The following is a 15,238-nucleotide window of genomic DNA, read 5'->3' on the forward strand; positions in this document are numbered from 1 at the left end:
GAGTCATGGCTGAAAGAAGGGCATAGTTGGAAGCTTAACATCAAAGGATATACTTTGTATCAAAAGTACAGGCGGAGAGACATAGCCAGCAGTGTGGCTCTGCTGGTAAGAGATGAAATACCATCTTTAGAAAGAGGTGACATAGGGTCAGAGAACGTTGAATCTTTGTGGGCAGAGTTAAGAAACTGCAAGGGTACAAAAAGCATCATGGGAGTCATATATAGGCCTCCAAATAGTAGCCAAGATGTGGGGTTAAGATACATAAAGACCTGCAATAAGGGAAATGATACAATTGTAATGAGGGACTTCAATATGCAAGGGAATTGGGAAAATCAGGTTGGTGTTGGATCGCAAGAGAGGAAATTTCTTGAACGCTTGCGAGATGGCTTTTTAGAGCAGTTTGTGTTTGAGGCTACTCAGGGAAATGCTATCCTAGATTGGGTGCTGCGTAATAACCCAGATCTTATGAGGGAGCTTAATGTAAAGGAACCCTTTGGAGGCAGTGATCATAATATGATTGAATTCATATTGCAATTTGAGAGGGAGTAGCACAAGTCAGATATATCAGTATCAGAATGGAATAAAGGGAATTACAGAGGCATGAGAGAAGAGCTTGCCCAGGTGGACTGGAGGAGGATATTGGCAGGGATGGCTGAAGTTTCTGGAAATAGTTCATAAGGTGCAGGATAGATATGTCCCACAGAGGAAGAAGTTCTCAAAAGGAAGGGGTAGGCAACCGTGGCTGACAAATGAAGTTAAGGACCGCATAAAAGCCAAGGAAAGGGTATAAAAGGTAGTAATAGTGAGTGGGAAGTTGGATGATTGGGAAGCTTTTAAAGTCCAATAAAAGGCAACTAAAAAAAGCTGTAAGAAGGGAAAAGATGAAATATGCAGACAGACTAGCCAATAATATAAAGCAGGATACCAGAAGTTACTTCAGTTATATAAAGAGTATAAGGGAGGTGAGAGTTGATAATGGACAACTGGAAAATGATGCTGGTGAGATAGTAATGGGGAACAAAGAAATAGCAGATGAAATTAATGTGTACTTTGCATCTGTCTTCACTGTCAAAGACACTAGCAGTGTGCCAGAGGTCTGTGAGTGTCACAGAGCAGGAGTGAGTGCCACTGCTATTACATAAGAAAAAGTGCTAGAGAAACTCAAAGGTCTTAAGGTAGGTAAGTTATCTGAGCCAGATGGACTACAGTCCTGAGAGAGGTCCCTGAAGAGACAACAGCTGCATTGATTATGATCTTTCAAGAATAACTTGATTCTGGCATGGTCCCAGAAGACTGGAAGATTGCAAATGTCACGCCAATCTTTAAGAAGGGAGGACGGCAAAAAAAAAGGAAATTATAAGCCAGTTAGCCTAACCTCAGCGGTTGGGAAAGTGTTAGAATCTAATAATAAGGATGAGGTTTTGAGGTACTTGGAGACTAATGATAAAATAAGTCAAAGTCAGCATGGTTTCTGTGAAAGGAAATCTCGCCTGACAAATCTGTTCAGTGTTATTCAAGGAAGTAACAAGCAAGGTGGGCAATGAGAAGCAGTGGATATCATATAGTTAGATTTTCAGAAGGTACTTGATAAGGTGCCTCATATGAGGCTGTTTAACAAGATAAAATACTATGGCCTTACAGGAAAGTTAGTGGCATGGATAGTGGAATGGTTGACAGGCAGGAGGCAGCGAGTGGGAATAAAAGGGGCCTTTTCAAGTTGGCTGCCAGGGACTAGTGGTGTTCTCTAGCAGTCAGTATTGGGACCAATGCTTTTCACATTGTTTGTCAATGATTTAGAAAGTGGAATTGATGGCTTTATGGCAAAGTTTGCAGATGATACGAAGATAGATGGAGGGGTAGGTAATGCTGAGGAAGCAATGTGATTGCATCAGGACTTAAGACAAATTGAAAGAATCAGCAAAAAATAACAGATGGAATACAGTGTTGGGAAATCTATGACAATGCGTTTTGGTAGAAGGAACAATAGTGCGGACTATTACCTAAATGGGGAGAAGATTCAAACATCATAGGTACAAACCAACTTAGGGGTCCTCATGTAAGTCTCCCAGAAGGTTAATTTACAGGTTGAGTCTATGGTAAAGAAGGCAAATGCAATGTTGGCATTTATATCAAGGTGAACAGAATATAAAAGCAACGAGATAATGCTGAGGCTTTATACGACACTAGTCAGGGTGCACTTAGAATATTGTCAACAGTTTTGGACCCCACATCTCAAAAATGTTGTGTTGTTATTGGACAGAGTCCAGAGGAGGTTCGCCAGGAGGATTCTGGGAATGAAGGGGTTAACATATGAAGACCATTTGGCAGCTTTGAGCCTGTACTTACTGGAATTCAAGGAGAATGCGTGGGGATCTCATTGAAACCTACCGAACGTCGAAAGGATGAGATAGAGTGGATGTGGAGAGAATGTTTCCTATGGCAGAGGTATCAGAATTAGAGGGCACAGTCTCAAAATTGAGGGGTAACCTTTTAGAACAATTCTGGAATTTTTTAGCCAGGGAGTAGTAAATCTGTGGATTGCTCTGCCACAGACTGCAGTGGAGCCCAAGTCCATGCATATATTTAAGGCGGAAGCTGATTGTTTCCTGATCGGTCAGGGCATCAATGGATATGGTGAGAAGGCTACACTTGAATCCGAGGGGGACCAATATCCTGGCGGGGAGATTTGCAAGGGCTACTGAGGTGACTTTAAACTAGAATGGTTGGGGGGGGGGGGTGGGAATCAAATTAAAGAGACTAGGAGAGAGGAGGTTAGTTCACAAATAGAGAAAGCTAGTAGACAGTGTGTGAGGGAGGATAGGCAGGGGACAGAGATCAGGAGCACTCAGACCAAAGATGTAGGGGACAAGGAAGAAAAAGATAACAATGTTGTTTGCTCCATTAAGGATAAAAAGAGAGTAAGAGGTGGAGAGTTTCTTAAATGCATCTATTTTGTTGTAGCTATTAGTGAAACGTAGTTGCAGGAGGGGTGTGATTGGCAACTAAATATTCCAGGATTTCGTTGCTTCAGGTGTGATAGAATAGGAGGGGCAAGCGGGGGAGGTGTTGTATTGCTTGTCAGAGAAAATATAATAGCGGTCCTCTAGCAGGACAGATTAGTGGACTCGTCCAGGGAGGCTATTTGGGTGGAATTGAGGAATAGGAAAGGTGTAGTGATGCTTATAGGGGTGTATTATAGACCACCTAATGGGGACCGAGAACTGGAGGAGCAAATTTGTAAGGAGATAGCAGATATTTGTAGTAAGCACAAGGTTGTGATTGTGGGAGATTTTAATTTTCCACACATAGACTGGGAAGCTCATTCTGTAAAAGGGCTGGATGGTTTGGAGTTTGTCAAATCTGTGCAAGATAGGTTTTTGCAGCAATACATAGAGGTACCAACTAGAGAAGGGACAGTGTTGGATCTCCTGTTAGGGAATGAGATAGGGCAGGTGACAGAGGTATGTGTTGGGGAGCACTTCGGGTCCAGTGATCACAATACCATTAGTTTCAATATAATTAGAGAGAAGGATAGGACTGGACCCAGGGTTGAGAATTTTGATTGGAGAAAGGCCAACTTTGAGGAGATGCAAAAGGATTTAGAAGGAGTGGATTGGGACGATTTGTTTTATGGGAAGGATGTAATAGAGAAATGAAGGTCATTTAAAGGTGAAATTTTGAGGGTACAGGATCTTAATGTTCCTGTTAGGTTGAAAGGAAAGGTTAAACGTTTGAGAGAGCCATGGTTTTCAAGGGATACAGGAAACTTGGTTCAGAAAAAGAGAGGGATATACAATAAATATAGGCAGCTTGGAGTTAATGAGGTGCTCGAGGAATATAAAGAATGTAAAAAGAATCTTAAGAAAGAAATTAGAAAAGCTAAAAGAAGATACGAGGCAGCTTTAGCAAGTAAGGTGAAAATAAATCCAAAGGGTTTCTACAGTTATGTTGGTGGCAAAAGGATAGTGAGGGATAAAATTGGTCCCTTAGAGAATCAGAGTGGAAGGCTATGTGTGGAGCCAAACGAGATGGGGGAGATTTTGAAGAATATCTTTTCTTCGGTATTCACTAAGGAGAAGGATATTGAATTCTGTAAGGTAAAGGAAACAAGAAGGGTAGTTATGGGAAGTATGACGATTAAAGAAGAGAAAATCCTGGCGCTTTTAAGGAATATAAAAGTGGATAAGTCTCGGGGTTCGAACAAGGTATTCCCTAGGACCTTGAGGGAAGTTAGTGTGGAAATAGTAGGGGCTCTGATGGAAATATTTCAAATCTCATTAGAAACGGGGATGGTGCCAGAGGATTGGCGCATTGCTCATGTGGTTCCATTGTTTAAAATGGGTTCTAACAGTAAACCTAGCAATTATTGGCCTGTGAGTTTGATGTCAGTGGTGGGTAAATTGTTGGAAAGTATTCTTAGAGATGGAATATATAATTATCTGGATAGACAGGGTCTGATTAGGAACAAGCAACATGGACTTGTGCGTGGAAGGTCATGTTTGACAAACCTTATTGAATTTTTTGAAAGAAGTTATCTGGAAAGTTGACGAGGGTAAAGCGGTGGATGTTGTCTAAATGGACTTCAGTAAGGCCTTTTACAAGGTTATACACGGAAGGTTAGTTAGGAGGGTTCAATTGTTAGGCATTAATATGGAAGTAGTAAAATGGATTCAGCAGTGGCTAGGTGGGAGACGCCAGAGAGTAGTGGTGGATAACTGTGTGTCAGATTGGAGGGTGGTGTGTAGCGGTGTGCCTCAGGGATCTGTACTGGGTCCAATGTTGTTTGTCATATATATTAATGATCTGGATGATGGAGTGGTAAATTGGATTAGTAAGTATGCAGATGATACTAAGATAGGTGGCGTTGTGGTTAACGAAGTAGGTTTTCAAAGCTTGCAGAGACTTAGGACAGTTAGAAGAGTGGGCTGAAAAATGGCAGATGGAGTTTAATGCTGAAAAATGTGAGGTGCCACATTTTGGTAGGACTAATCAAAATAGGACATACATGGTAAATGGTAGGGCATTGAAGAATGCTGTAGAACAGAGGGATCTAGGAATAACGGTGCATAGTTCCCTGAAGGTGGAATCTCATGTGGATAGGGTGGTGAAGAAAGCTTTTGGTATGCTGGCCTTTATTAATCAGAGCATTGAGTATAGGAGTTGGGATGTAATGTTGAAATTGTATAAGGCATTGGTAAGGCCAAATTTGGAGTATTGTGTACAGTCAATAAAATTGAGAAGAGTACAGAGGAGGTTTACTAAAATGTTGCCTGGGTTTCAGCTTCTAAGTTACAGAGAAAGGTTGAACAAGTTAGGTCTTTATTCTTTGGAGCGTAGAAGGTTGAGAGGGGACTTGATAGAGGTGTTTAAAATTATGAGGGGGATTGATAGAGTTGACGTGGATAGGCTTTTTCCATTGAGAGTCGGGGAGATTCAAACAAGAGGACATGAATTGAGAGTTAAAGGGCAAAAGTTTAGGGGTAACATGAGGGGGAACTTCTTTACTCAGAGAGTGGTGGCTGTGTGGAACGAGCTTCCAGCAGAAGTGGTTGAGGCAGGTTCGATGTGGTCATTTAAAGTTAAGTTGGATAGATATATGGACAGGAAGGGAATGGAGGGTTATGGACTGAGTGCAGGTTGGTGGGACTGGGTGAGAGTAGGAGTTCGGCACGGACCAGAAGGGCTGAGATGGTCTATTTCCGTGCTGTAATTGTTATATGGTTATATGGTTATAAGGCAGGTGTATGGGGTTGAGTGGGATATGGGACCATCCATGGTGGAATGTCAGAGCGGACTCGAAAGGCTGAATAGCCTTATTCAGTTCCTATGTCTTATGATCTAAAATGCTGGAAGAACTCAGCAGGGTAGGCAGCATCTATGGAAATAAATAATTAGTCCTGAAACATCGACCATTTTTTCATTTCCATAGATGCTGCCTGCCCTGCTGAGTTCCTCCAGAATTTTGTGTTTGTTGCTTTGATTTCCAGCATCTGCAGAATTCCTCATGTAAATAATTCCACTGGTCAAAAATACCCCAAGTGCATATAATTGGGTTTTAGAAGCATTCCACCAAAGAAGAATTAATCAAGTGAACAAATCCAGTCATTAAATATATTTCAGGTTTGAATTTTTTTGTTTTAAACCAATATTGTTTTTAAAAATCTTAACTAAATAACCTGCAGAAATGACATCCATGAAGTGAATGTTCTACTTTCAGAATACCATAAAGAGCTATCAAAAGGCAATTTTGGGATAGCTACCCAAATCTCTTCGTGATGTGTAGGGACAAAAAGATAGTACAAACATAGATGGAAAGAGACCGACACTAATACTGACTCAAGCTAAGAAACTCTTTTGGAAGATACAACTTTTGCAAAAAGAATGCTGCACCTTGCCATCTTTTTTTTAAAAAATGATTTGCAATGTATTTGCTTGGTAAATAAATGATAATAATAAGGAAACTGTTGTTACTATTAACAAAATCCCTGTGATGCAACACTTGACAGGTCCTTAAATTGCTGAAACTAACCTATTTTACTGAAACCTAACACTGAACAACAAACCCCCAAAACTGAAACATGAGTAAAACATAAAACATTCTAACTCGAGGAAAAGTTAACTAGATGGTTTAAACTATTATGCACCACGTAAATAAATGGTTAATGGATTTAGTAGCAAAATACCAGAAAACTGGAGATCAAGATTACAACTCCTAGTTGACTAAATGGAGAAGATGAAATTAAAAATATTTTAATGTTTTATGCCAATTCTCCAAGCTACCTCATCAATCCATTCCCCCATTTAGCTACCTATATAACCTATTCATCAACATGTTCACCAACACCTCTCCACAAGGGTTAGCTGCAAGCAAATCAAGTTAGTTGCCAGGTATCTTTCACTGAAAAACATCAGTGAAACATCAAGGATTTTTACTGTAATGCAGTGGATTTTATTATTTGGTGTGAGTTTCCCCTCAGTGCTCTGGTTTCTCCACAACCCAAAAAAGTGTTGGTGATTAGTTTAATTAGCTGTTGCAAAATATCCACAGCGTGGTTGGATGGTGGAAGATTAATCCCAATGTCAATGGGTATGTATGAGAATAAGTTACTGGGAAACTGGGCGAAAGGGATTGATGCAGTTGATCTGACAGCTGACAAGGATCCAATAGACAAAAATGGCCTTTTTTTTCTATGTCATAAGGAAATGTGAAAATATCAATATCTTTACAAAATTTAATTTCCTCTGATACTGTGTAAGCAATTTGACAAAGATCTATGTGATTATCACAGCTATTTAGATTGTGACAAATACCCTTTCTGACATTTAAGACAACCAATCAAATCCTTCCGGGATTCTAAGCTCTGCACAATTTTCATTAAAAACATAAACTTGCCAAAGTTCTCTTATTAAAATTTAAAACATATCATGAGAAAACAATGATCTGTTTCTTTCCTAGGATTTAAATATCAGTTAGACCTTTCACCTTTTGTGCTTGCATTGGCGGCAGAGATCTCTGGGTTTTCTCCCAATTGCTGACACTGATTTGCAAGTTTTTCAGCATGTCTTTTCCTGGCTTGCTCACGCCGTTGAGCTATTTCTTCTTCAGTCAGGGGTCTTCAAGAAGCACAAAGAAAGCAAGAATTTATGTGATAGATTTATCTCATGTCATTTATTACGCAACCACGTAACCTCTACTACAATTGAAATAAAGTCAAAAAATAGGCATTGCAATTTATAAAAAAGATTTTCGGACATGTAGGTATAGTGAATTCCAGTTAACTGGGACACATTGGGACCAGTGCATTTTGAGCCAAACAAGTGGCTGCGCAACTAGCCAAAGTTTCATAGAAATAGTTAAAAGGCTATAAAAAAAGTCAAACTACTGTTCAACTGTGTAACAAAGTATTTAAATGAAATACAGAACAAATTAGAACAACAGCAATACTACTACAGTACTATAAAACAGTGTATCAGTTCCTAATAGTTATTACCACTGGAGGAATTAATCCAGTGTATGCTGCCACGTTCTTTTGATTGACTGTAAATTAACAAAATCAGCAGACACCTAGTGCAGATAATGGACTGCCTTCATATAATGCTTTCAACGACTGCATCTTCCAAATCTTCATTGTCATTGTCATATTCAAGAAGATTACTGGTACCTTCAAATTTTTCACCATTCCTAACTTGTTGAAGTAGCGAAATAATTTCATTTTCACTCACAGCTGTTTCTGAATGTTTGAAACTGCGGTAAGCAAAACAGTTCTGAATGGTCTTACTGCTTACTTCTCACCAACTATCGGTAACAAAAATCAAAGTTGCTGGTGAACGCAGCAGACCAGGCAGCATCTCTAGGAAGAGGTACAGTCGACGTTTCGGGCCGAGACCCTTCGTCAGGACTAACTGAAGGAAGAGCTAGTAAGAGATTTGAAAGTTGGAGGGGGAGGGGAGATCCAAAATGATAGGGGAAGACAGGAGGGGGAGGGATGGAGCCAAGAGCTGGACAGGTGATTGGCAAAGGGGATATGAGAGGATCATGGGACAGGAGGCCCAGGGAGAAGGAAAAGGGGGAGGGGGGAAAAGCCCAGAGGATGGGCAAGGGGTATAGTCAGAGGGACAGAGGGAGAAAAAGGAGAGAGAGAGAGAAAGAATGTGTGTATATAACGAGGGGGAGGTGGGGCATTAGCGGAAGTTAGAGAAGTCAATGTTCATGCCATTCATGACACATGCCCTTACACTTCCTCCCTTACCTCCATTCAGGGCCCCAGACAGTCCTTCCAGGTGAGGCAACACTACCTGTGAGTCAGCTGGGGTGATATACTGTGTCCGGTGCTCCCGATGTGGCCTTCTATATATTGGCAAGACCCGACGCAGACTGGGAGATCGTTTTGCTGAACACCTACGCTCTGTCCGGCAGAGAAAGCAGGATCTCCCAGTGGCCACACATTTTAATTCCACATCCCATTCCCATTCTGATATGTCTATCCACGGCCTCCTCTACTGTAAAGATGAAGCCACACTCAGGTTGGAGGAACAACACCTTATATTCTGTCTGGGTAGCCTCCAACCTGATGGCACGAACATTGACTTCTCTAACTTCCGCTAATTCCCCACCTCCCCCTCGTACCCTATCCGGTATTTATTTATATACACACATTCTTTCTCTCTCTCTCTCTCTCCTTTTTCTCCCTCTGTCCCTCTCACTATACCCCTTGCCATCCTCTGGGTTCCCCCCCCTCCCCCTTTTCCTTCTCCTTGGAACTCCTGTCCCATGATCCTCTCATATCCCTTTTGCCAATCACCTGTCCAGCTCTTGGCTCCATCCCTCCCCCTCCTGTCTTCTCTTATCATTTTGGATCTCCTCCTCCCCCTCCCACTTTCAAATCTTTTACTAGCTCTTCCTTCAGTTAGTCCTGACGAAGGGTCTCGGCCCGAAACGTCGACTGTACCTCTTCCTAGAGATGCTGCCTGGCCTGCTGCGTTCACCAGCAACTTTGATGTGTGTTGCTTGAATTTCCAGCATCTGTAGAATTCCTTGTGTTTGAGTAACAAAAATTACTGCTTTTTGAACACAAACACACACAACTAGGGCTATTTAAAAACTCTTCACTCTCAGCACAGTGTAGTTTCTAACAGGCACACGTGCACATGACTGACACTAATTACAAACTGTTCGGTAATAGTTTCCTGTCTTAATTATGCTGCATTGTGTCTGAAATAAACAAGGAGAATCCCAGCTATTTTCATGATTAGTTTTTGTTCTTTAAGAGGTATCCCAAAATAAGTGGTTGTCCTTATTAACTGTAATTCACCGTATTTCAAATGTTTTTGAGACTAAAAACTAAGAAAAGAATCTTCAATACTTAATACTTCTATGCACTATTTAAAAAAACAAATCCATGGAACACCGTCAGAGCACACCCTGCTGGCTTACATTGAACCAATGACAGCCGCATTCAAATTTATGCATTCTCATGCACAGATTTCTCAAAGTCACTGACAGTTTTGTGGATTAATGACATTGAATTCTAAAAGGTTTGGCATCATTACTACACAAAATATGGATGAATGAATATAACAGTCATGGAGTCATATTGTACAGAATCAGACCCTTCAACATACCATGTTTATGCCAACTACTAAGCACCCATCTCTTCTAACCCCTTAACCTAGCACTCCTATACTTTGACAATTCAAGTGCTCATCCAGATATGTTTAAAATATCACAAAAATCTTTGCCATCATTACCCTCACAAGCAATGCAGTCCAGATTTCAATCATCCTCTAGCTCTAAAAAATTCTTCAAGTCCTTTCCAAAACTCCTAAACCTCACCTGAAACATGCCCCATTTGATTACAGATATTTCTGCTGTGAAGGCCACCTTCTTCCATACACTTCATTATTTTATATAAAACTCAACCAAGTTTCCTCTTACCCTCCTTTGCTCCAAGAAAAAGTCATAACTTGTTGGTGGTGTTGTGGATAGTGTAGAAAATGCTGAATGTTACAATGGGACGTTGACAGGATGCAGAGTTGGGCTGAGAAGTGGCAGATGGAGTTCAACCCAGGAAAGTGTGAAGTGATTCACTTTGGAAGGTTGAATTTGAAGGCAGAATACAGGGTAAATCGCAGGATCCTTATCAGTATGGAGGAACAGAGAGATCTTGGGATCAATGTCTATCAATCCCTCAAAGTTGGTGAACAAGTTGATGGGGTTGCTAAAGCATATTGGTGTGTTGGCCTTCATTAGTCAGGGGACTGAGTCCAAGAGCCTCGAGGTAATGTTGCAGCTCTATAAAACACTGGTTAGACCACACTTGGAATATTGTGTTCAGTTCTGGTTGGCTCATTATAGGAAGGACATGGAAGCTCTAGAAAGAGTGCAGGGGAGACATACCAGGATGTTCCCTAGATTGTAGAGCATGCCTTATGGGTGCCTTGGTGGCACAGTAGTGAACATGATGCTATTACAGCCCAGAACAGAATTCAGAGTTCAATTCTGACGTCATTTATAAGAAGTCTATACGTCAACCCTGTAGAATACGTGGGCTTTCTCCAGGTCTTCTGGCTTCCTCCCTCAGTCCAAAGACGTACCAGTTAGTAGTCATTGTAGATTGCTCTGTGATTATACCAGAAGGGCCTATTCCATTCTATATGTCTAAATAAAAAAAAATTAAAATTAAATAAATAGGTTGAGCAAGCTTGGAATTTTCTCTGTGGAGCATAGCAGGATGAGAGGTGTACAAAATGACAGGAAGCATAGATCAAGTGGACAGCCAGAGACCTTTTCCCAAAAAGGTCTTATATGAGGGAGCATAATTTTAAGAAGATTGGATGAAAGTATAGGGGAAATGTCAGGGGTAAGCTTTTTTTTTTAAACAGAGAGTGGTGGGTGCGTGGATCACACTAGCAAGGGTAATGGTAGAGACAGATACATAGAAACATAGAAAATAGGTGCAAGAGTAGGCCATTCGGCCCTTTGAGCCTGCACCGCCATTCAGTATGATCATGGCTGATCATTCAACTCAGAACCCTGTACCTGCCTTCTCTCCATACCCCCTGATCCCTTTAGCCACAAGGGCCATATCTAACTCCCTCTTAAATATAGCCAATGAACTGGCCTCAACTGTTTCCTGTGGCAGAGGATTCCACAGATTCACCACTCTCTGTGTGAAGAAGTTTTTCCTCATCTCAGTCCTAAAAGGCTTCCCCTTTATCCTTAGACTGTGACCCCTCATTCTGGACTTCCCCAACATCGGGAACAATCTTCCTGCATCTAGCCTGTCGAATCCCTTTAGGATTTTATGCGTTTCAATAAGATCCCCTCTCAATCTTCTAAATTCCAGCGAGTATAAGCCTAGTTGATCCAGTCTTTCATCATATGAAAGTCCTGCCATCCCAGGAATCAATCTGGTGAAATTTCTTTGTACTCCCTCTATGGCAAGAATGTCTTTCCTCAGATTAGGGGACCAAAACTGCACACAATACTCCAGGTGTGGTCTCACCAAGGCCTTGTACAACTGCAGTATTACCTCTCTGCTCCTGTACTCGAACCCTCTTGCTATGAATGCCAGCATACCATTCGCCTTTTTCTCCGCCTGCTGTGCCTGCATGCCCACTTTCAATGACTGGTGTATAATGATACCCAGGTCTCGTTGCACCTCCCCTTTTCCTAATCGGCCACCATTCAGATAATAATCTGTTTTCCTGTTTTTGCCACCAAAGTGGATAACCTCACATTTATCCACATTAAATTGCATCTGCCATGAATTTGCCCACTCACCTAACCTATCCAAGTCACTCTGCATCCTCTTAGCATCCTCCTCACAGCTAACACTGCCGCCCAGCTTCGTGTCATCCGCAAACTTGGAGATGTTGCATTTAATTCCCTCGTCTAAGTCATTAATATATATTGTAAACAACTGGGGTCCCAGCACTGAGCCTTGCGGTACCCCACTAGTCACTGCCTGCCATTTTGAAAAGGTCCCGTTTATTCCCACCCTTTGCTTCCTGTCTGCCAACCAATTCTCTATCCACATCAATACCATACCCCCAATACCGCGTGCTTTAAGTTTGCACACTAATCTCCTGTGTTGGACCTTGTCAAAAGTCTTTTGAAAATCCAAATATACCACATCCACTGGCTCTCCCCTATCCACTCTACTGGTTACATCCTCAAAAAACTCTATGAGATTCGTCAGACATGATTTTCCTTTCACAAATCCATGCTGACTTTGTCTGATGACTTCACCGCTTCCCAAATGTGCTGTTATCACATCTTTGATAACTGACTCTAGCATTTTCCCGGCCACCGATGTTAGACTAACCGGTCTATAATTCCCTAGTTTCTCTCTCCCTCCTTTTTTAAAAAGCGGGGTTACATTAGCCACCCTCCAATCCTCAGGAACTAATCCAGAATCTAAAGAGTTTTGAAAAATTATCACTAATGCATCCACTATTTCTTGGGCTACTTCCTTAAGCACTCTGGGATGCAGACCATCTGGCCCTGGGGATTTATCTGCCTTTAATCCCTTCAATTTACCTAACACCACTTCCCTACTAACATGTATTTCTCTCAGTTCCTCCATCTCACTAGACCCTCGGTCCCCTACTATTTCCGGAAGATTATTTATGTCCTCCTTAGTGAAGTCAGAACCAAAGCAGTTAATCAATTCGTCTGCCATGTCCTCGTTCCCCATGATCAACTCAGCTGTTTCTGACTGTAAGGGACCTACATTTGTCTTAACCAATCTTTTTCTTTTCACATATCTATAAAAGCTTTTACAGTCAGTTTTTATGTTCCCTTAGCATAAAAAGTCTCATTTAAGAGTCTCTTAAATCCCTCTTGGATAGGCACATGGATGATAGAAAAATTGAGGGCTATTTGTAAGGAAAAGTTAGATGCTCTTAAGAGTAGGTTAAAGAGGTTAGCATAACATAATGAAGGAACTGTACTATGCTGTAATATTTTATATTCTATATTTAACTTATTTTGTCTCTCTTCACAACTGAACTACCTCTGGTGAATCTCCCCTCTGTAAAAGTCCTTGCCTCTTACTGCAGCTTGGATTGCAACTTTTCAGGCATAGGGGATTTATCCATCTTTAAGCTTGCCAAGACATCAAATACCTTTTTAATAGTTACTTTTTCCAGAATTTCACTACCCCTCCCTAAATTCTCCAACTACAATGTCTTTCTCCTTCATGATTGCAAATGTTAAATATTCATCTAAAGCCTCACTCGTATCCTGTGGCTCCATCCACCTTGGAGGTCCTAAATGAACTCTTTACTTCTTGCTCTTAACAAACTTATAAAATGTTTTGAAAACTCGTCCACCAGTGATATTTTGTAGCTAACTTCTTTTCAACCACTCTCCTATATTTTCTGTACTCCTGCTGTGCCTCTCCAGTTTTCAGTATCTACCATATGCTTCCTTTTCTCTTATATCCAAACCTCAATGTCCCTCGACATCTGTGGGTTGCTGAGACTTGTATTTACATTTCATCCCAATGGGAAGTTAATGCCACCGACCTTTCACTGGTCTTCTGCTGAATAACTCACACTTGTCAAATGCAGACACCCGCAAATAGCTGCTCCCAGTTTAATTTTTCAATGGCATGTCATGATATTGAAATTGGCCTCCCCCCAATTCAGGGCTTTAGTTTCCTTTTTCATAGCTACCTTGAAACTCAAGAGTCATGATCACAGTCTCCAAAAAAAACCCAATACACTGACACTCCAACCACTTGCTCAGCTATATCCCCCAAGATTAAGTCCAGTGCTGGCCTTCTCTGTTTGGATTAAATGTGTACTGATTTAAAGAAAAGTGCTCCTGAATGTACATTAAAAATTCCATGCCTACTGAATATTTTGCACTAAAGCAACTTCAGAGAATATTTGAAATCCCCTACAGTATAATTCTATTATTCTTAAATCTTTCTGTGATATGTCTACATACCTGCTTCTCTATTTTCTGCATCTATTAGGAATTAGGCATTATGAATCTTACAAAACAATCAACCTATTTTCTTTCTAAGCTTAACATATATAGTCACATTTGAAAAGCCTCCTAGGATATCTTCCCTCATCATTGTAGTAATGGATTCCCTAGTTAACAATGCAAGGCTACTTCCTCTTTTCCCCCTTCCCAATCTCTCATGTCTAAAGATCAGACACCCCAAAATGCTGAGTAGTCAGGCCTGTCCTTCTTTCACTCATGTCACTGTGATGGCAAAAATGTAATATTCCAGTATGGTAAGTAATGCCCTCAATTCATTGGTCTTCCAAGTCACACTGCTTGCATTAAAAAAAAACAATTTATTCTTGCATTTCTCTTATGTACATTCTGCCCTCTGGATTAACTTAATTTGCCTTGAGTCTTTCATCTTCCCCCTTCAAATGTGCTTTATTCACTTGCTAAATTAATATAAATCCTCCCCAGCAGCACCAGTAAATCTCTCAATTCAGCTTGCAAGGGGCCCACCATTCCCAAAATAATTTCAGTAATCCAAAAATCTAAAGACTTATTTCCTCCATCTTTTTAACCACATATTTATTTGACCTACTCTCTAATTTGCATTCCTGTCAACACATGCAAAAGTATTCGAAATAATCTTAGATTCTGTTATTTAAATCATCTCCCTAAATTCATTTTGCAAGACCACACCCTTCTCATTCCAAAGAAGAATGGAAAATTTACCAGATATCCAAATAGTGCTATATTGTGTCTACATGACCA

The 15,238-nt window shown here is 40.8% G+C and overlaps 1 protein-coding gene across 3 annotated transcripts in view; it reads right to left on the reverse strand.

Annotated features, from left to right (window-relative positions):
• efl1 (elongation factor like GTPase 1) overlaps positions 1–15,238 on the reverse strand; it is a 319,698-nt gene that overhangs the window by 170,582 nt on the left and 133,878 nt on the right. For all 3 annotated transcript variants that reach the window (XM_063065853.1, XM_063065850.1, XM_063065852.1), the window contains one exon: positions 7,484–7,614. In XM_063065853.1, the coding sequence (XP_062921923.1) occupies positions 7,484–7,614 (131 nt within the window). The remainder of the gene's footprint in view (positions 1–7,483; positions 7,615–15,238) is intronic.

The sequence above is a fragment of the Mobula hypostoma genome, chromosome 13 (assembly GCF_963921235.1).
Source record: "Mobula hypostoma chromosome 13, sMobHyp1.1, whole genome shotgun sequence".
In the NCBI taxonomy this organism is placed as follows: Eukaryota; Metazoa; Chordata; class Chondrichthyes; order Myliobatiformes; family Myliobatidae; genus Mobula; species Mobula hypostoma.